This window comes from Aquarana catesbeiana, linkage group LG05 (genome assembly GCF_042186555.1).
Source record: "Aquarana catesbeiana isolate 2022-GZ linkage group LG05, ASM4218655v1, whole genome shotgun sequence".
NCBI lineage: Eukaryota > Metazoa > Chordata > Amphibia > Anura > Ranidae > Aquarana > Aquarana catesbeiana.
This window is the reverse complement of record NC_133328.1, coordinates 294,455,388-294,477,876: the sequence shown is the minus strand read 5'-3', so window position 1 is coordinate 294,477,876 and position 22,489 is coordinate 294,455,388. Positions and strand designations below refer to the sequence as shown.

The window sequence follows — 22,489 nt, the reverse complement described above, 5'->3', positions numbered from 1 at the left end:
AAGCATTGTTACTCTGAGGTTTGTTTGCCTGAGGTTTTGTTGTGGCTCCCTTTTGCCTGGTATAAGCAATAGATACAGGTGGGCATTCTCCTGTAAGTATGTCCAGAAGAGCAACAACAACCTGGGCATAGACCATCCTGTAGTGCAGTCCTCATGATGAAGGGAAGGAGGAAGCGTCTAATTATCAAATAAGAGCTCCAAGCGAAAGTGGTGCTAAAGCGTGACTAGTGGTGTGATATAACACCTGTTCATCTACTTGAGACTAAACTGAGTGGTGGAATTTTGTGACAAGTTTTAAAGTTTACACTGTAAAGTGAATACATTTTAGCATGGCCCCGGTTTCTACAGTAACGGTCATAAATACAGAATAATCCTGTCTTACCTGTCCACGAGACTGAAATATATATATATATATATATATATATATATATATATATATATATATATATAGTGTCCAGGCTTCTTCTGTAAAAGTGGGCATAGAACAAAAGTCTCTTCAGGGCTGTGTTTTATGGACATTAGGTGCCGAGGTTAGTGCCCATGCAGGATCCAGTGCCCATAGCAACATTACAGGCCGTCCCCAATGAGGGGTCCAGATATGGCTCCCAACATTTCATTTTATCGAGGTTGTTCTGGGCTGGATACACTGTTTTCTATTTTTGGCATAAAAAGGTAGTAAAGGAGAATTTTGAATAGTTCATTGAAGAATCCAAAGATGATATAATAAAACTAAGAAAAGAGTGAATTCTTCACAAGGGAGAAATAGTACATCATAGGACTTAGGACTCATGGAGTGGGGTAGGGTTATAGGGGAGGCATCCAGTCACCCGAAGGTATGAGCCCATAATCCAGAGTTGGATGCATTCTTTAACCTTTTCACTGCTAGAGCCATTTTTGCACACGTTTAGACAAATCATTTTAGGCCTGAATATTAGTTAAAACCCCCAAACATCATATATTTTCTAAAAGAAGAAACCTTAGAGAATAAAATAGTAATAGGTACAGTTTTTTTTACGTTACAAGATATGTCAATGGTTTTTAAAGCAGAAATTTTCAATAAACAAATACACTAAAAAGTTAATTTTAGAGCACATTCATGCAATATATTGACCATTTAATGTACGATATAAAAGATGCGATGGCTCTGAGTAAACAGATATCCATCATGTCAAGGCTTAAAATTGCATGTACCCTTGAAACTGCAACAAACTTCAGAACCCTATAATTTCCACAGGCAATGGTTTAAAAAGTTTAACACTACACAAGTACATTTCAAAACACAATTCCCAGTTTCCTTACAGTTTTAGACTGAATACTATTGTGGAAACTTGCACTAAGTGAGGCTAGAGTATCAGTGCAGTACAGGGTAAACCTGTCTTATCTGTCCATGCTGCTGGTCCATAATCAAAGGTTCAGGCTTTGCCCGTAACGGTGGGTATACCCTTGGAGGTCTTCAGGGTCTGGGTTTCAGGGATAGACCACAGCCCTGGGACTGTACAGGACCTTGCAGCTAATTACACATATTTTTCAAGGTGAGTGCCAACAAAAAAAAAAAAAGCACAAGTGCTTGAAGCAATAGTACATGCTGTCCCCACAACATTTGGGCCAGGTGCAACACTCAAGGTTACATTGAGGTTGCATCAATCCAGATGCACTGCTTCTATTGTTGATTTAGAAGACAGTGAGGAGTTGATTAAAAAGTCCAATCCAAAATCCAAAGTACATCAATAAACTCAGCAAGTGATTTCGGGAGAAGAGGTCCATCACCTCAGCAGAGGTCTCACAAAATGGGGTAGAGCTATAGAGGTAAACCCATTTGGCTGTGTCCAAAGCTTTGCCAGTGTCCATTCACCTGAAGGTATGAGCCTATAACACAGGGTCTGTGAATACTTTGCCTATGTCCTATACTGTACAATTAAAGCTAGAGGTTTAGCCTCTAAGGCTTCATCACAGTATGAGCTGTGAAAATGTGGAATAGATTCCCTCAGGAACTAGGTCTGGCAATCTCAGTTGGCTGTTTAAACAAAAAAGCTGGATGCATTCTTTAATGCACAGAATATAACTGAATTTTACCATTTATAGGGAAATAACATCCAGAGATTCTTGATCCAGGAAATATTTGATTGACTTGGAGGATCAGAAAGGATTTTTTTCCCTCGCTGGAGAAAGCTGGACAATTCTTTATAGGTTTTTTTGCCTTCCTCTGGATCAACAGTAGGTATAGAGTTCTGTATATGGAGGCTTTTCTATTTGTTTATTCATTTTTTATTGGTTTAAATAACATGTTTTTTGCATAAGAGGAAGCATAAAAAAGCTATATGTGCCTCCCCATCACCAAAACCCACAGGAACACATAACCCCCACACAGTGTTTGGTGCCTGAGCAACCAATTTCCATTCCACTGAATTGGGGAGTGCAGCTTCTTATGCAAATTTTGACTATCACCAAGTTCAAACTTGCATGGATATTTTAAGTGGTCTGGCAGTAGGGGAGCATGGTAAAGTCAAGTGCCGCTTGTTTACAATGCCGTTACAGAGCAAACCTTATTTTGCCTAGTATGTTGGTTTACACCAAGTTCAGGATTGCTCAATTGGCTAGATGGCTGGTAGCTAAGAAGCCATTCTCTTTTTTTTTTTTTTTTTATATGAATGTCCGACTCCTGTTTTTATTAGCAATCTGTACAAAGTGATTCAGTAGAACCTCAGCCAAGATTTTATTGCTGCCTGTGTCCATAATAGGGAAATTATGTTTTGTCCCACTTCCTGTCCTGATTCAACCAGTGGGGACACTGACCAAGGTTCTAATTCTTCCCTCTAAGAAAAGTGGTATTACTGATATCTGTTATTTCTTTTGAAGACATTTTCATTACTTACTTCCCCGTGACAGAAAAGAAATCTTCTCACACCAGTAAAAGCTGAGAAAGGTTTCAGCTCTTCCCATTATATCAGAAACTTAAAAAAAATAAAATTAGAGAGAGTTCTCTCAATATTTTTTCCACTCAAACTGCTTTGCAAGTACTACTAATTTTTAATCATTGAAGGTACTTTTGATTGCCCAAACTGCTAATTTTCAAAAACTGTTCGGGTGGATGCATTCTAAAAACATTGTAATGACTAAAGAGTGAAACTGTAAAGAAGGGATTTACTTTTAGCAGTCATTGGGGAGATTTACTAAAACTGGTCCATACAGAATCTGGTGCAGCTGTGTAATAACCAATCACCTTCTAACTTCAGCTTGTTCAATTAAGCTTTGACAATAAAACCTAGAAGCACAGCTGCATCAAATTCTGTGTGTATCAGTTTTAGTAAATCTCCCCCATTGCGTTCATATTGAACTGGTACACATCATCAGATTAGGACTCTGGGACCAAAGGATATCATTCTGAAGACAAGTAAAACTTATTTTCTGTGGCTTATTATTCTATAAAACAGCATGTTTGAAGGTTTAAAACTAACCCTGCATTTTATTTACAAGGAGCTTTCAAAGGTCAACCCTAGACGTTTTAGTTTTAGATAAGGGTATTTTTCATAGGGAGTTTTTTTCCATCACTTCCTGATGCTATACCAAAAAAGGACAAATAGTAGGGTAGCAGTTGTCACCAGGGCACCAGGGCAATAAGTCACACGGACAGCAATACAAACATTGTTAGAACTCTTTCCCAATATTCTAAAAATGTGGTTTTATCTATGTTCGAAGGCACAGATTAAGTATATGCTGAAGTCCATTTAAGCACTGCTGATGTGGGCAGATGTGCACCGAGTAATGGCGAGTATGTGGGAAATGCTCAAAACTGAACATTAAAAATCACAGTCTGACAATGTATTTACGCAGAAGTTTGAGCTGTGTATAGTTATAACATGAAAACAACTGTTTTTTTTTTTTTTCTCCTTTTTCCCTCTTTTCTTTCTTTTTTTTTTTTTTTTTTCTTTTTCCCTTTCATTTTTTTTTTTGTAACTCTCTTTATTTGAAAAAAATTATCCATTACAGCTTACACAAAGCCACCAAAATACAAAAAGAAAAACACATTAAAATCATCCGTTTTTCCCATGTATACTTCTATATCTAATATGTGCCAGTTCAAAATACCCATAAGCTGTAACCTTCAAAAAGGGGAGATAAAGGTTTCTTCACTTTTCCCCTCACTTAACCCCCCCACTCCTGCTCCCCTTCCCCCCCCCTCCCCCCACCCATTGTTACCCCTCTGCCATGCACCCTCACATACACCCTATACCAGTCTCATCTCGTACCATCTTCACCCCTCCGACCCAACCCCATCCCGATCCAACCATGCTTTCCATATCTTCACAAATTTCTTGTAGTTGCCCCTCTTCCTATAAATATACTTTTCCCTGCAAATCACCTCCCTTACTGCATTCTCCCATTCCGTCACTGTCGGAGCCTCCTTCCTCTGCCAGTGCTGTGCAATAAGCTTTCTTCCCTGAAACAGGCATCTAACTCTTGCCGTCTGTGTGTCCCCCGAGGTCACTCCATCCCCCATCAATCCCAACAGGCACTCTCTCGCCTCCAACCTCAGCGACGTCCCAAACACCAGGTTTATTTTCCCCACCACTCCTTCCCAGTATCTATGCAATTTGGGGCATCGCCAGAACATGTGGATCAAATCCCCGTACCCCCCTCCACATCTCTGACACTTCGGGTCAGGTCTCTTACCCCACTTGAATAGTTTCAGGGGTGTATAGTATGCCCTGTAGGATAAATACAGGTGAGACATCACTTGTGAGGGGGAGAGAGTGGCCCTGGGCCCGGACGCCAGGACATGCTCCCATTGGTCATCGGACAGTGCTCCCACATCTTTTTCCCATTTAATCCTATTTTTATTTTCCACCGGACCTTCCTGGGCTGCTGCCTTCAGGCATCCATACATGTCCAAAATCAATCCCTTTGTGGAGCTTGCATCAATCAGCTTTCTCAAAGAGGCCATTTCACACCACACTGGCGCTTCCCTCCCAAATTGTGCCTCCAGGGCATGCCTAATTTGTAGATATCTGTAAAATGACCTGTTGGAGATCGCATACTCCTCTACAAGCTCCTGAAAGGACTTCAACCTCCCCGCCCTATATACCTGTGCCAAGTAATGAATACCCTGACGGTCCCATTCCTCAAAACGCCCCATTTTTTTAAGCTCATTAAGGCTGTTGTTATCCCAAAGTGGCGAGAAATCCGCAAAACCAGTATATCTCAAGGTTCTCTTAGCTTGTACCCAAACTTTAACCATCATCTGGGTGGTGGGGCATTTAGTACAGAATGAATCTGCCTCTAATCCCTCTGCGATTGTATCGTGTCTGATGTCGTTCAACAAAACGCTACCCCCCATACCCTCTTCTCCTAACCTATTGCTGCCTCCCATTTGTTGCAGTTGGGCTGCCAGGAAGTAGCCCCATGGGTCAGGTACCGCCAGGCCGCCCTTCCCCTCTGGTCGCCGCAGCGCCTGCAACCCGATCCTGGCTGCCCCGTTTTTCCAGATGAGCTCCCTGAACACGCTGTCCATTTTTTTGAACCAATGCCTGGGGATCCAAACAGGAGAGTTCTGCAGGACGTATAAGATTTGGGGTAGCCAAACCATTTTAATCAGGTTACAGTGCCCGGCGACCGAGAGGGGCAGGCGTCTCCACACTTGACACTTCTGCTTCAGCTTTTTCATCAATGGGACTAGATTTCCGGATATGTACTGGCCTGGATCTCTAGTTATATTAATCCCCAAGTATTTCATTTGCCTGACCACTTGAACTTGGGATGCCTGGTGGGGGAGAGGCCCACTCAGGGCGTCTACGGGCAGGATCACTGATTTCTCCCAGTTAACCAGTAACCCAGAGACAGCACCAAACTCTTTTACAATCCCCATAGCTGTTTCCAGTGAATCCTGCGTATCCGCCAAAAACAGCAAGATGTCATTGGCATACAAGGCCACTTTGTCCACCCCTCTCTTTCTCCTAAACCCCTGTACGCCCTGTGCCGTCCTCAGAGCAACCGCTAAGGGCTCAATTGCCAGGGCAAAGAGCAGGGGGGACAAAGGGCACCCCTGTCTCGTGCCCCTATTCAACTGAAACCACTCCGAACACTGCCCGTTGATTTTCACCTTGGCCCTCGGTTTGTTATATAACAATCTTAGCCACTGAACAAATCCAGGGCCAAACTGATATTTTGCCAACACCTTCCATAAATAATGCCATTCCAAAGAATCCAAGGCCTTGGCTGCGTCTAGCGAAAGACTTGCTCTCCTACCGCTGTTTTCTATAGGGATTTGCATATTGAGGTATACCCGTCTTATGTTCGTGCTTGTAGATCTGTTCGGGATGAACCCGGTCTGGTCTGTGTGTATTAGTTTGGAGATTATCTTATTCAGCCTTGCGGCTAGTACTTTGGCCAGGATCTTCACGTCCGAGCACAAGAGCGAGATGGGCCTATATGAAGACATATCTGTTGGATTCTTCCCTTCTTTTAGCAGAATTATTACTATGGCTTCTAACATAGAGGGGGGCAAAGCCCCTTCCTCCCTAGCTCCATTGAATACCTCCAGTAATAAGGGTAGCAATACCTCCCCGTATTTTTTAAATAATTCTATGGGCAGGCCATCCAGGCCTGGGGACTTTTGAGCCGCCATATCTCCAACAGCCCTTTGTAATTCCTTGAGAGTCAGTGGGGCATCTAACATTTCCCGGTCCTCATTTGATACCGGAATTATCCCCAGCCCCTCAAAGAAGCCCTGCATTTCCCCCTCTACGTTTCCCCTGGAGGAGCTATATAGCTTCTCAAAGTATGTCCTGAACTCGTCTATTATTTCTGGGGTGCTTTTTCTTATTACTCCTTCCTTCCCCTCAATCGCTGGCACCGCACTCGGGGGGCCATTTGCCTTAATTGTCAGAGACAGAGCTTTCCCAATTTGTTCTCCCTCTCCAAAAAAGCTCCGCCTCTGAAAAGATCTAATCTTCTCCATCTTCTCTCGGAGTAACCTGCTATACTCTTCCTGTCTCCTCACCCAACACTCATAACTAGCTTGGGATGATGTTGCCACGAAATGCGCCTCTGCCCATCTTGCATTTTCTTTGGCTCCCAGTTCCTCGGCTTGTGACTGTTTTTTAACATAGGCGATTCTCTGAATTAAAACTCCTCGAAGGTTTGCCTTCAGGGAATCCCAAACCACCCCCAGTGGGGCCGAACCTAGATTTATATTAATAAACTCTAACAGCCCCTCCATCATTTTTTCCTCCTCTCCTATAAGTTCAAGCCAAAAGGGCTTAATCTTCCAGCTCCCTCAGTTATATTGCCCCCCTACCTTCATGGAGGCAATAACTGGCGTATGGTCCCAGACGCCTCTCGGCTCATAAGTTATTTCCTCCACTACATTTAGTGCCTCCTCGTTACCCAGTACAAGGTCAATTCTAGATAAGGTGGCATGAGTCCTAGAGTGGCATGAATACTGCCTCTCTCCAGGATGCCTCCTCCTCCAGATATCCACCAGCCCTATTTCATCACAGTATTGCGAAAGGGGGCTCCTATTGACCACTCCAGCTCCATGCCTTAGCGGAAACCTATCTATGCTCCTGTTCATCGTCATGTTGAAATCTCCCAATGCTATTACCGGGGTCCCGGGGAAATCTGCTATGAACCTGGCTAGGTCTTCCATTACTTCCATGCTAAATGGGGGGGGGATATACACATTGGCCAGTATGTATCTTTTATTTTCTATTAGGCAAGAGAGAAAAATATACCTTCCATTTTCATCCAATCTGCTCTGCCCACAGGAGAAAGCCAAATCTGTGCTTATCAGTACACTCACCCCTCTTGAGTATGATGAGTGAGTGGAGTGAAACTGTATGCGAAACTGCTTATTTCCTAATGTTTCAGTTGTATCTTTTACCAAATGGGTCTCCTGGAGGCAGAGTATCTTGACGTTCTCCTTTTTGGCTGTTGAAAAAATTACTTGTTTTTTAAGTTTATCCTTTATCCCCCTAATGTTCCATGAGCATATATTAATCCGTTTTCCCGTATCCGGGATTCTACCACTCCTTACAATGCTCATGGGCCGTTAGGTCTAATGCCTTTGCAATATTTTAGTCTCTTATCAAACCCTCCCCCGTTGTGCGTACAATAGGGGAATATACAGAATACCGCCCTATTTTTTTCCCGCCCCTTTAATCTGGCAACCTGGATCCACTCACATCCTCTCACAACAACACTCCCTACCTTCCATCTCTGATTGTGTTCGTGCATCTTCCCTCCCACCCCCCACCCCCCGTACCCCCTCACCCTCCCAACAACCCTCCCTTTCTCCCCCCCGCCCTCCCCTCGCCCCCCCACCCACACCACACCCCCGTGCCCACTTTTGGGCCTATCCCTCGAGCTTCTATTGTGACCTTCCAAACCTTTTGAGATATAAGAAAAGAACCGTGAACCAAACCCAGTAGGGGGGGACAATCCCCCTAGGAATATTTGTGCTTATTACTGTGTGTGTAATTTGTGCATTTATCACTAATAGTGTATTATAATTCCATTTATTTAATCCCCCCCCTCCCCCACTCCATTCCCAATTTGCATCGTCAAAGGAAAAAAACAAAAAAAAAAACAAAAAAAAAATAAGGAAAAAGAAAAAATCCAGTAGGCCAAAGAAAAAAAGTCCGGGAAGAGCAGGACACCATAAAAAGGGAAACCAAATAGGCAAAAGTTCCAAAAGACGCCTAACTTCCTTCTCCTCGCCTAATTCTCTCTTCGTTGTTCTCTAGCCAAATTGACACTTCATTGGGGGTAGAAAAAAACCTGACCTCCCCCAGAGCTGAGACACGCAATCGTGCCGGGAACAAGAGCGCATAATTGATTCTGAGTTGTTGAAGCTTCCGTTTGCTTTCTCCAAATTTAGCTCTTTGTCTCTGTAGCTCGGGGGAAAAAATCTGGGTAAATTGAAATCCTGGCCCCGTTGTGCTGGATATTCCTTAACTCTCTTGCTTTCTGTAAAATAGTGACCTTGTCCCGAAAACATAGAAGCTTAAAAATAAAGGGCCTAGGATGGCCTCCTGGAGCTAGAGCTTTAGGGCCTATTCTGTGTGCGTGCTCGATAGCAAAAGTGTTGGAGAATGAGTCCCTGCCGAGTTTCTCCCTCAGCCAGTCCTCCATAAATTGAATGGGGTTATTCCCCTCACATACCTCTGGGAGCCCAAGTACCCTCAGGTTCTCTCTGCGTAGCCTGTTCTCCATGCTATCCATTTTCTGCAAACAGTCCTTCAATTGGATTTTCATAAGTGCTACCTCTTGTTTTAGCGGATACACATCATCCTCCATTTGACTAAATCTCTCCTCAAGCGCTGTTGTCTGAGTACAAACTGTACGCACTTCCCCCTTAAACAGTTCATCTCTAATGCCTTTAAGCTGCTCAGACAGCTCGTTGATTGATTGCTTGCAAGTGTTGACGGCTACAAGAATATCATGCAGGGATGGCTCCCTCTCATTTACCGGGCTGCCCTGGCCTCCCCCTGCCGCCCCCTCCAGGCCCAAAACCTGTTGCTTATCCAGGGTCCCTCCTGCTGCTGGGCCCGCCGGTGGTATAGCTGATGGTATAGCTGCCAAAGTCCCGTTTTCCTGGGTCTGACTTCTCCTCCCAGGGTGGCCCGCTTGTTGTTGCCCCCCCCCTATGCTGCTAGGTTTGTTAGGGGTTTGATTTGGGGTGTGCGCAAAGCGCTCTAGTTTGGTGGCTGCTTGGTTCCCCTTCTCCTTGGCACTGCGGGTTCCGAGGGCCCCTGTCCCTTGTTGGACTGGCCCGTCCTCCATCCCCTTCTTCCTAGACATTTCCAATAGTGTTCTGTTAAACTCTGCACAGTGTTAGTCCCTGCCATGGGACCTGTATGACCACCATTCCCCTGCTGAAATTACAGAAACGATGTCTTTTTCCTGCTGAGCCTTTTTATGTTAAGGATGTGCTGTATGTGAGTGTGCACACAGCCACTGACTCACCCCTCTGGTGCTCCGGGCAGGCTCCTCTGCTGCTTGGACCTTCCAGGGGATTTCCAGCGCCGCCTGCTCAATCCCGGGTATCGGCGCCCCCCACTCTCACTGGGACAGGCGCCGCCGATGTTTCCTCCGGGAGAGCGCCGTGCAGCTGGCCCGGCTCAGTGCGGCGGCCGGTCACGTCCGCGGCAGCTTCGCTCAGTGCTTCAGGCGTTCTGCGGCAGGTCTCCTGGATCACGCTGTGACGGATGTCAGAGAAGGAGAGAGGGGAGAGGGCTGGATTCAGTCACGGCGTCCTCTCTCACCTCAGCATCCGGTCATGCCCCCCCATCCCCCCCCCTCGCACGCAATTCACTCACCCCTGGCAGCTACAATCAAACATGAAAACAACTGTAATGTTAAATTAAATTTGGTGTGACCGATTATATATTATTTTTTTCAGATACAATAAGACTACATTGTAGTTTTAGGTTTGTTTTGGCATTAATTTAATGGTAGAAGTAACTATTTTAAAACACAAAGAGATGGTAAACAAAATTAAAAAAAAAGGAAATTTTAATTTTATCGTTTTACATTGTATACATATACATTTTACAGCATGAATTCTATAATACAGAATATTTTATAATAAAAAAATTGCATTTCTAGATGGTCACGATACTATACTTGTTGCTTTTCTTAGTGCCAAATATCCAGTGACAACATCAGTGGGAAGCATCCTGATGTAATTGAATTCTTCAATTGTGCTGAATCGAAGCTTACTTTGAGGGTCAGTATAATTGGCCTAGGAAACACAAAGAAAAATGAATAGGTTGTATCATTCAGCTTTATTTAGAGATTATTTTAGAAATTTAGAAGTATAATGCTTTACACCACTTGCCACCCGAGCCAATTCTGACATTTCTCTCCTACATGTAAATTCATCATTTTTTGCAAAAAAAATTCATAGAACCCCCAAACATTATATATTTTTTTTAGCAAAGACCCTAGAAAATACAATGGCGGTCATTGCAAATTTTTATCTCGCACGGTATTTGCGCAGCAATTTTTCTAACACTTTTTTTGGAAAAAAAAACTGTTAGCCCAATGTGTTTGCATAATCTGAAAGATGAAGTAATGCCGAGTAAATAGATACCCAACATGTCACGCTTCAAAATTGCACACACTCGTGGAATGGCGTCAAACTTCAGTACTTAAAAATCCCCATAGGCAACGCTTTAAAAATTTTTACTGGTTACAGAGGCCTAGAATAATAGCTCTCGCTGTAACGTACGAGGCGATACCTCAAGTGGGTTTGAACACCGTTTTCATATGTGGGCGGGACTTACGTATGTGTTCGCTTCTGCGTGCGAGCACACGGGGACAGGGGCGCTTTACATTTTTTTTTTGTTGTTGTTAATTTTACTTTTTTTTTTTTTTTTTACACTTTTTAAAAAAAATACATTTTTTTGATTACTTTTATTCCTATTACAAGGAATGTTAACATCTTTGTAATAGAAATATGGCATGATCGGTCCTCTTTACAGTGAGATATGGGGTCAATAAGACCCCGCATCTCACCTCTAGGCTGGGAAGCCGCTATTATCGTTCTTTTGGTGTAGGAAATCGCTGGCTGAAAAAGCTGATATCTGAATGATGCCTGTAGCTGCAGGCATCATTCAGATATACCCGCTCAAAGTCAAGGACGTCATATGACAGCCGGCGGGCGGGAAGTGGTTTTAACCACTTGCCATTCTGAAATTTCTCTCACACATACAAATCTGCATTTGTTTACTGGAAAATTACTTAGAACCCCAAAATATTATACCGTTGTACTCATAAGTTTACATACCCTGGCAGAATTTATGATTTCTTGGCCATTTTTCAGAGAATATGAATGATAACACAAAAACATGGTTAGTGTTTGGCTGTAGCCATTTATTATCAATCAACTGTGTTTACTCTTTTTAAATCTTCGTGGAAAGAGATTTCTGCAGCATATTTGGCAAGTACAGAAACACAGTATATATGAAGATGCAATGCATTTTTTTAATGGAGCCTGTGACAAACAGCTGGCCTCCTATGTTCACAATGAAGGAGAACAGCTGCTTGGCGCGGGACCTGGAAGCAAATGGAGATCACTGAAGTAGTGGTTTCTACTTCGGTGAGTTCCAGCTTCCAAGGGCACCAGCCAGGTATAGTATATAAAAAAAAAATGGTGTCATCGCTTAATGGTATATAGCTCCTAGCAATTAGTGTAGATTTATAAAACACTGTGATAACAATAACAAAGGAAAATTGCAGCGCTCAGCACAATATAAAAAAAAAACACCTAAACTGTAAAGGAAAGGGAGACCAACAGTTAAAATATTCAAAAAGAATCAAACATAGAATAGTTCTTATGAAGAAATATCAAGCGATATGATTCAAGTGATCTCCCAGTGCGACCTCCACTGTTTTGCAGGCATAAACTAGCAGTGATTTATATAGCCCAGGTACATAGGAAATGCCCAGGTGCCCCAAGAATTTCCTATGTACCTGGGCTATATAAATCACTGCTCCTTTATGTCTGCAAAACTTTTTATACTCCTGATGATGTGTGTGTGTGTGTGTGCGCGCGAAACACCTGTAGAGGTTTATTACTATACAAGCGCCTGAGGTCCTGGCCACCACTCTGTTTCAGATTGGCGGCGCTTCATGCAAGCTTACTATTTCACACATGATGTTTTGCATTTGAGGACCTGCCGCCATTATCACTATTAGGCACAATTGTTTTATGTGTTTGTTTTTATGCTGGTTCAGCAATAAATAGTGCAAAATGAGATTTTTTTCTTATTTGTCGTTGGTGACTTATTACTACAGATGGGATATGCTGAGCTGTTTTTACCATGAAAAATAAAACTTCCAGGTCATGATCCATGCACTTGGATACATTCTGAAAAGGGTCCTGTGATTTGGATATACAGTGGGGACGGAAAGTATTCAGACCCCCTTAAATTTTTCACTCTTTGTTATATTGCAGCCATTTGCTAAAATCATTTAAGTTATTTTTTTCCTCTTTAATTTACACACAGCACCCCATATTGACAAAAAAAAACACAGAATTGTTGACATTTTTGCAGATTTATTAAAAAAGAAAAACTGAAATATCACATGGTCCATAAGTATTCAGACCCGTTGCTGTGACACTCATATTTCTTCTTGGTGCAGTCCATTTCTTCTGATTATCCTTGAGATGGTTCTACATCTTCATTTGAGTCCAGCTGTGTTTGATTATACTGATTGGACTTGATTAGGAAAGCCACACACCTGTCTATATAAGACCTTACAGCTCACAGTGCATGTCAGAGCAAATGAGAATCATGAGGTCAAAAGGACCTGCCTGAAGAGCTCAGAGACAGAATTGTCTGCTGCACTTAAGGTTCCTAAGAGCACAGTGGTATCCATAATCCTTAAATGGAAGACGTTTGGGATGACCAGAACCCTTCCTAGAGCTGGCCGTCCAGCCAAACTGAGCTATCGGGGCAGAAGAGCCTTGGTGAGAGAGGTAAAGAAGAACCCAAAGATCACTGTGGCTGAGCTCCAGAGATGCAGTCGGGAGATGGGATAAAGTTGTAGAAAGTCGTCAACCATCACTGCAGCCCTCCACCAGTCGGGGCTTTATGGCAGAGTGGCCCAACGGAAGCCTCTCCTCAGTGCAAGACACATGAAAGCCCACATGGAGTTTGCTAAAAAACACCTGAAGGTCTCCAAGATGGTGAGAAATAAGATTCTCTGGTCTGATGATACCAAGATAGAACTTTTTGGCCTTAATTCTAAGTGGTATGTGTGGAGAAAACCAGGCACTGCTCATCACCTGTCCAATACAGTCCCAACAGTGAAGCATGGTGGTGGCAGCATCATGCTGTGGGGGTGTTTTACAGCTGCAGGGACAGGACGACTGGTTGCAATCGAGGGAAAGATGAATGCGGCCAAGTACAGGGATATCTTGGATGAAAACCTTCTCCAGAGGGCTCAGGACCTCAGACTGGGCCGAAGGTTTACCTTCTAACAAGACAATGACCCTAAGCACACAGCTAAAATAACGAAGGAGTGGCTTCACAACAACTTTGTGACTGAATGGCCCAGCCAGAGCCCTGTCTTAAACCCAATTGAGCATCTCTGGAGAGACCTAAAAATGGCTGTCCACCAACGGCGGATGGACACAAAGGTTCCATAGCAGAAATGTATCCATTGATATGCAGAGGTGGGATGGAGAGACCAGAAAAGCTCAAGTGTAGAAGCAAATGGGAAAGAGACATGGGCAACATATCGGATGAACAGTGGAGAAAGATGTTGGAGGGAGGACATCAGGTCTCGGTATCACCTGCGCAGAAGTTCTCACACCTAATGCTCCTACACAGGGCATATTACACACCAAAGAGACTGTTTGAATTTGGGCGGAGGGCGGATGCAAATTGCTCAAGATGCCAGAATACGGGGGACTTGATCCATATGATATGGAAATGCCCAAAATTACATCGGTACTGGACAGAAATATTAGAACTTATAAATAAGATCTTTAAATTAGGATTGAAAATGGATCCAAAGTTATGTGTATTGGGAGTTGGGGAATGCCAAGGGAGAGGAAATAATATAAACAAAGCAGTGGTGAGATGCCTTTTTCAGGCAAGGAAATTAATAGCCCTGAGGTGGCAGGCGGAGAGACCCTCTTCAAAGGATGACTGGATTAGAACAGTGACAGAAACGGTATGGAAAGAAAAGGTAGTATACGTAAGGAGGAAAAATTTGAAGGAGTTCAAAAAAATTTGGAACCCATGGTTAGAAGAAACAGGGTATCCCTTGTAAAGTGTGTGTAGGAAGAGGTGTTGTAGACGTACACAGAGGATTAAAGAACTACCGAAGGAAAAACAGTTAGACCCTTGGGTTGGAGGGTGGGGGGATAGGCACGGGGGAAAAAAAACAAAAAAAAAAAAAAACGGGTGAATAATGTTTTAGGATATTTTACACTTGGAGTGTTGTGCATATGAGTTTGGAATGTTTATCGTTGATGGAAATTACTGTATAACAGTGTGTAATGAATAAAGATTATTAAAAAAAAAAAAATAACAAAGGAGTGGCTTCACAACAACTCAGTGACTGTTCTTGAATGGCCCAGCCAGAGCCCTGACTTAAACCCAATTGAGCATCTCTGGAGAGACCTAAAAATGGCTGTCCACCAACGTTTACCATCCAACCTGACAGAACTGGAGAGGATCTACAAGGAGGAATGGCAGAGGATCCCCAAATCCAGGTGTGAAAAACTTGTTGCATCTTTCCCAAAAAAACTCATGTCTGTATTAGATCAAAAGGGTGCTTCTACTAAATACTGAGCAAAGGGTCTGAATACTTAGGACCATGTGATATTTCAGTTTTTCTTTTTTAATAAATCTGCAAAAATGTCAACAATTCTGTGTTTTTCTGTCAATATGGGGTGCTGTGTGTACATTAATGAGGGAAAAAAATGAACTTAAATGGATTTTAGCAAATGGCTGCAATATAACAAAGAGTGAAAAATTGAAGGGGGTCTGAATACTTTCCGTCCCCACTATAAGTGCGTGCTAATGATGACTGCATAAATCTGATGACCTGGATCTTATCATATGCAATTTTTGCTGTTCTATTCATTAGACAGCAACAATATCTGGTGAGTGCGTTTTTCTGACAGTGATGGAGTTCGCACTGGGTGATTGAAGCACTAGAGCAGTGAGAGCACCTGAATTATATCGCTTGATATTTCTTCATAAGAACTACTCTATGTTTGATTCTTTTGAATATTTTCAAGGTATGGTGTATACATAGTGACATTGGTCTAAGCTGGACCAGTGTAACTATGTACAGTATAATACACCGATGCCTGGAATTCTTCTTTAATAAAATAATGAACACACAACACCTACGCATCGAGAACACCAACTAATTACCACTAGTTTTATTTGTTTTAGAAATGTTCACAGCCATAGTAACAGATTCTAAAAGTGGCCGTAGTAAGAACTATTAGTTTCTGGCACGTGTCGATACTTATACTGAAAGCGGAACTTGAGTAATTTTTTCATCTATTAAATTGTCTGCCCTTGTTTTAACTTTGGATAGTAAAACATTTTTTTTTGCCAGTAAATACCTTATACAGCCCACTCTTCCTGTTTCTTGTCTGGTAAAAAGCCTAGGCTTATGACATCATGCACAGCTCTCTCTCACTCTTGTGAGAGTTTGCCAGGAAGGGAGGGGGGGTGAGTCATAAGAGGGCCAATGAGTGCCTCTGTGTAAATCCAGGAAGTGAACAGGCAGCAGCTTCAGCTGCCCACAGTTAAAATGATTGCAGTCAGACTCAGAGGAGGGAGATTTCTGCAGCATATTTGGCAAGTACAGAATTGCAGTATATATAAAATAATATGAAAATTCAAGTTAGACTTACCGGTAACTTGTTTTCCTTGAGTCTTTCAGGACAGCACTTGAGAGTGACTCCTCCCCTTGCAAACAGGAAACACCTCTTCCACCAAACTTTAAAAGGAGGCTCCTTTCCACACATTGTCAGTAGTAGTAGAGAACCTCCAGCCCCAAACTGGAACACATAATCGAGATATGATTAGTCACAGTATATATATATATATATATATATATATATATATATATATATATATATATATATATATATAAAAACAATAGGGCGGGATGCTGCTGTCCTGAAAGACTCAAGGAAAACAAGTTACCGGTAAGTCTAACTTGAATTTTCCCTTATCGTCTTTCAGGACAGCACTTGAGAGGATAATAGAGACTTACCCCCCCTAGGGAGGGACCACAGCCTACAGAACCTTTCTGACAAAAGCCTGATCCCCTGCTGATAGGAGATCCAGTCTGTAATGACGGACAAACGTTAAGTAGCTTGACCACGTAGCCGCCTTACAAATCTGATCTGGGGTGGCACCAGCTCTTTCTGCCCATGTAGTGGCCTGGGCTCTCGTTGAATGAGCCCTAATTCCCAGCGGGGAAGATAAACCCATTTGAGAATAGGCTACAGAAATAGCTGTCTTAAGCCATCTAGCCAATGATGCTTTTGATGCTTGTTGGCCTTTCTTGTTTCCAGAAAAAAGAACAAATAATGAATTTGAAATTCTAAACCCTCCTGTTACTTCCAAATAATGTAATAGGATACGTCTTACATCTAAATTGTGAAACTGCTCTTCCTTTGCACCCGAAGGGTTAGCAGAAAAGGTTGGTAGAGTAATCTCCTGAGACCCGTTACTAAAGCTTGCCACTTTTGGCAAAAACCCCGGATCTACTTTAAGGACAACTCTATCAGGAAAAACTGACAAAAAAGGCTCTTTTACTGATAGGGCGTGCAGTTCACTAATCCTTCTTGCTGAAGTAATTGCAACCAGAAATATAGTCTTCAAAGTTAAATTCTTCAGGGATATGGCCTGTAAAGGCTCAAATGGTTCTTTTGCCAGAGCTTGCAGAACCACCGAGAGATCCCAATTTGGGAAATGCCTCACCGGGACCGGTCTAGACCTGGAAAGTGCTTTGAAAAATCTCATGATCAGAGTTTCTGAAGATAAGGATCTCTCCAGATAAACTCCCAAGGCGGCCACCTGCACCTTAAGAGTGCTGACCGCCAGATTCTTGTCTGCACCTTTTTGCAAAAATTCCAGCACTGAAACTAGGTCTTTAACCTCCCTATGTTCTGAATGACAGAAAGAAACATAGACTTTCCACACTTTGGTGTAAATATCCCTGGTTACCTTTTTCCTACTGGAAAGCAACGTAGTAGTTAAACGTTCTGAAAAGCCTTTGCTTCTCATTAACTGCTCCTCAGATACCAGGCAGTGAGCTTTAACCTGCCTACCTCTGGATGAAGCACTGGCCCCTGAATCAACAGATCCTGACTGAGCGGGAGATGCCAACATGGTTTGATTGCCAACTGCAGAATCATGGAAAACCAAGCTCTCTTTGGCCAATATGGAGTAATCAAAATTATTGATACTCTCTCTTTCAGTATTTTCCTCAACACTAGAGGGATCAACCGGAATGGAGGAAAAGCATACCCTAGGTGAAAATCCCACGGATGTGCCAGAGCATCTATCCCCTGAGAGCAAATGTCTCTCTGAAGGGAGAAAAAATTTGGGAGCTGCGTGTTTTGTTTTGAAGCAAACAGATCTACCTGCGGAATGCCCCAAACACTGGTGATTAATGCAAACACCTTCCTGTTCAGACTCCACTCTGATTCCTGAACTTTCTGTCAGCTCAGATAATCCGCTACTTTGTTCAATGTGCCTTTTAGATGGACTGCAGATAGAGATAGTAAGTGGTTCTCAGCCCTCTCCAGAATCTCTACTGACAGTAAGTGAAGAGCCCTGCTTCTTGTGCCTCCCTGTTTGTTCAGGTAGGCTTTGGCCGTGGCATTGTCCGACAAAATCTGGACACGGCAACCTATGAGGTTTTGAGAGAAGAAAGCTAATGCTAGGGCAACTGCCTTCAGCTCTCTTCAATTTGAGGATTTTTGGGCCTCGAACTGGGACCATGTTCCCTGCGCTAAGGCCTGACCCATGTGGGCCCCCCATCTCTGCAAACTGGCGTCTGTTGTGACCACTTTCCCAGTCGGAAAAGACCAAAGAAGACCTCTTTGCAGTACCACCTGACTTTTCCACCACCAAAGTGAACGTTTGACTCTGGTGGGAATCTTTACTGTTGTATCCAAACTCTCCGTCCTGTGGTTCCATGTCCTTAGAAGGAACCTCTGGAGAGTCCTGAAATGCAGCCTTGCCCATTGGATGGCTGGCATTGAAGAGGTTAATGTCCCCAGAGCCGACATAACCTTTCAGACTGAAATCAGTTGATTTGTTTGTAGTGCCGTTATTACCCTTTGGACCTTGATCTTTTTCTCTTCTGGGAGAAAAATCTTTTGCTCCACTGAATCTATCCAATAACCCAGAAACAGTACTTGCTGAGCTGGGATGAAATTTGATTTTTGAACATTCACTATCCACCCTAGTGACTCCAAATGACTGCGGGATTTGTTCAAATCCTCCTGCAACTTTTCCCTGGATGGGGCAAAAAAGAGGAGGTCGTCCAGATATGGAATTACCGCAATCCCCTGAAGTCGAAAAGGGGCGAGAGCTTCCGCCATTATCTTCGTAAAAATACGAGGAGCTGACGACAGGCCGAAGGGAAGGGCCCTGAACTGAAGATGTATAATCTCCTTGCCCATATTCACCGAAAACCTGAGGAACTTCTGGGATTGAGGTGCTACAGGAATATGAAGATAAGCATCCCTCAGATCGATTGATGCCATAAAACAATCTTTTGTCAGAATGTTTCTGACCGTGAAAATTGAGTCCATACAAAACTTTTTGTATAGGACTGACTTGTTCAGGGGTTTTAGGTTGAGGATAAGATGGAAGTTTCCGGATGGTTTTCTTATCAGAAAGCTTGTTTTTGGATGCCGCATCCCCGGCCAAATTTTCAACCACAGAGCCCTTCTGGCTGAGTTGGCTAGGGCAGCAGATCTAGCTGTCATTTTAATGGATTCCGCTGATGCATCAGATATAAATGCGACAGCGGCAGACAGAGTTGAAAATGAATCCAAAATTTCTTGTTTTGGCGAGTCTGCTGAGATATGGGCCTTAAGTTGCTCTAACCAGAACGCCATATTTCTGGATACCACTGTAGTTGCCATAGTAGGTTTAAGATTTCCCATGATGCATTGTCAAGCCCTCTTTAGTAGCTGGTCCATCCTTTTATCCATGGGATCTCTCAACACCCCCATGTCCTCGAATGCCAAATCTGTAGACCTCGAGACTTGGGAAAATGCGGCATCTAGTTTGGGATTTTTGTTCCAAACCGCCGCTGGATCTTCATCAAAAGGAAAACGCCTTTTTAAGGTTTTGGGAAAGAAAGGCTTTCTCTCTGGCTCTGTCCACTCTTTTTTAATAGTTTCAGAGATAACAGAGTGTACTGGGAAATTGCGATTTTTGTGTTCGCTAAGCCCTGCATGCATTTTATCATGCAGAGATAACTCCTTTCTTTCCTCCTCCAGACCCAGTGTGGTATAGATTGCTTTTAACAGGCCATCTACCTGTTCTAAAGACAATTTAAATTTTGAAGGTAAATTTTCTCCTTCCTCCCCCTCATCAGAATCCTCAGATTGAGAGGGGGAATGTCCCTCTGGGGTAGGAGATGCCTCAGTCTCCACCGCCGGGACTATAAGTGAGCCTTGAGAGGACTGTGAGGTAGTAGGCTGACTCAGGGATGGGTTTGCTAGCGAAGAGCGAAATGATTGGATAGTCGCATCAAGTTCTTTTTTAACAGATGCAATCAAGTCGCTGCAAGCGGAAGAAGCTTTTTCTTTAACTAGCAAATCGATACAAGCTTGACATAACGTCTTCTTCCATCCTTCAGGTAGCTTGGATTTACATGAAGGGCATTTTCTTTTTGCCACTGGATCAGAGCTTTTGGCCTGCCATGAGACAAAAGAAGAAACCATCCCAGTGAGACAACCTGTCCTATTCCCAAGAATGCTCACCACAGGTGCACAGTAAGAAGTAAACTGCCTTATGTGCCCAGACAGGCCCCTGCCACCGGGGGGGGGGGGGGGGGGGGGGGGAGAGAGAGAGAGAGAGAGAGAGAGAGAGAGAGAGAGAGACCGACCCCACAGTACAAGGACAGTATACAACTGCCCCTTACCTGGGCCTTGCTGGTGCCTGTCCCACTTGCTGCCGCCATCGATTCCATCGAGGAGCGCTTGCTGTGTTTGTGGCTAAAAACGCCGGTTCCGGACTCCAATAGCGCCAGTCCGGAACCGCTAAATAAGCACCAGCCCCATTCCTCCCCTTTCCCTCTGCGATTTCCGGCGGAAATGACGCCGCACACCTGTTCCGTGGGCGCCGCCCCCTTTCCGGATGCCTCACTTCCGGCGGATGGAGCCCCGCTGCCATCCCCAAGATGGCGGCGGTGTTGTAAGCAACAGGCGGTGGACCTGAGAAAAAAAGCATAGTAAACGGCCACCGCCTGTCCTGCCGCCGCCCAGGAGCGATGCCCACGACAGTCAGACTCACCCTGAGCCCAGATGAAGAGGGAGAGGGAGCCCAGCCAGCAGCACCTTCATCAGCTGTGGAATGGGAGGAACAGCTCTCATGAGGTAAAAGAAGTATTTGGTGAAAAAACACAGGAAACCTGAGCTCCCAGGACAGCACCTGAGAGCCCTGACTTCCCCATGAAGTGTTCCCTCCGGAGGAAACACAAAAACTGACAATGTGTGGAAAGGAGCCTCCTTTTAAAGTTTGGTGGAAGAGGTGTTTCCTGTTTGCAAGGGGAGGAGTCACTCTCTCAAGTGCTGTCCTGAAAGACGATAAGGCCCCTTTCACACTGAGGCGGTTTGCAGGCGGTATTGCGCTAAAAATACCGCCTGCAAACCGCCCCTAAACAGCCACCGCTGTTTGTTCAGTGTGAAAGCCCGAGGGCTTTCACACTGAAGCGGTGCGCTGGCAGGACGGTGAAAAAAGTCCTGCAAACCGCTTCTTTGGAGCGGTGAAGGAGCGGTGTATTCACCGCTCCTAAACCTCTCCTGCCCATTGAAATCAATGGGACAGCGCGGCTATACCGCGGCAATACCACGGCTATAGCCGCGCTGTACGAGGGATTTTAACGACTTTTTCGGCCGCCAGCGGGGGTTAAAACCGCACCGCTAGCGGCCGAATACCGCTGCAAGAACGACGGTACAGCAGCGCTAAAAATAGCGCTGTTGTACCGCCGACGCCCCCACCGCCCCAGTGTGAAAGGGGCCTTAGGGAAAAGTGGTTGGAGGGAAGCTTCAGAATCGCAAAGATGTTTTTATTACAAATTATGTGAGAAGACTGCAGTTCCTGTTGAAATAGGTGCAAGGCTGTCTTGAATAAGGCACAGGTCATCTTAAAGGGGCCATACTGCCAAAAAAGTAAAGTTACTGCTTTATTGAATTTCCGACTGTAGACGCGGAGAACCAACTGTAATTGTTCTGTTTCATTAATAGCAATCTGTTTTTCTTCAGCAGATGTTAGTATTTATTTAATTAGTGCTGCCAGAGGAAGCCACAATTAGAAAACAGTAGAAAGAACTGCAAAAAAAAAAAATCAGATCACAAATTCTTAGCTCAATATAGTTTAGCAGTTAAATACCACAAGTGAATAAATGTGGAACCATATACACACTCTCACTGTATAGACAGACTGATTCTTAACATGACTAACTTCCGTAGCAAATCATCTGTAAGATGAACAAGTTACAAACAACATTTAGCAGATAAATATGATGTGTATATAAACCAAAAAACTTAAAATACAACCTACAGTTTTACGTAATTATGAAACAGCCAACCAAGGTGATAAAATACTCTGTGCCATAAACAGACAGGCTCATTCCCAAAGGATATGACTTGTAAATATAATTTAGCTGAAGCCATATATTTGCATCTCATTAAAATGTCTGAACAGTACAAGCAGGATACATGGCCTTCAAATAAATTTATGCCACATAACTAAAC

General features: G+C 43.6%; 1 protein-coding gene across 1 annotated transcript in view; it reads right to left on the bottom strand.

Annotated features, from left to right (window-relative positions):
* Nucleotides 1-10,494: 10,494 nt before the first annotated feature.
* The window catches only part of INO80C (INO80 complex subunit C), a 55,423-nt gene continuing 43,428 nt past the window's right edge, over nt 10,495-22,489 (bottom strand). The window contains exon 4 of the mRNA XM_073630781.1: nt 10,495-10,741. Within this exon, the coding sequence (XP_073486882.1) occupies nt 10,610-10,741 (132 nt within the window). The 3' untranslated portion in view covers nt 10,495-10,609. The remainder of the gene's footprint in view (nt 10,742-22,489) is intronic.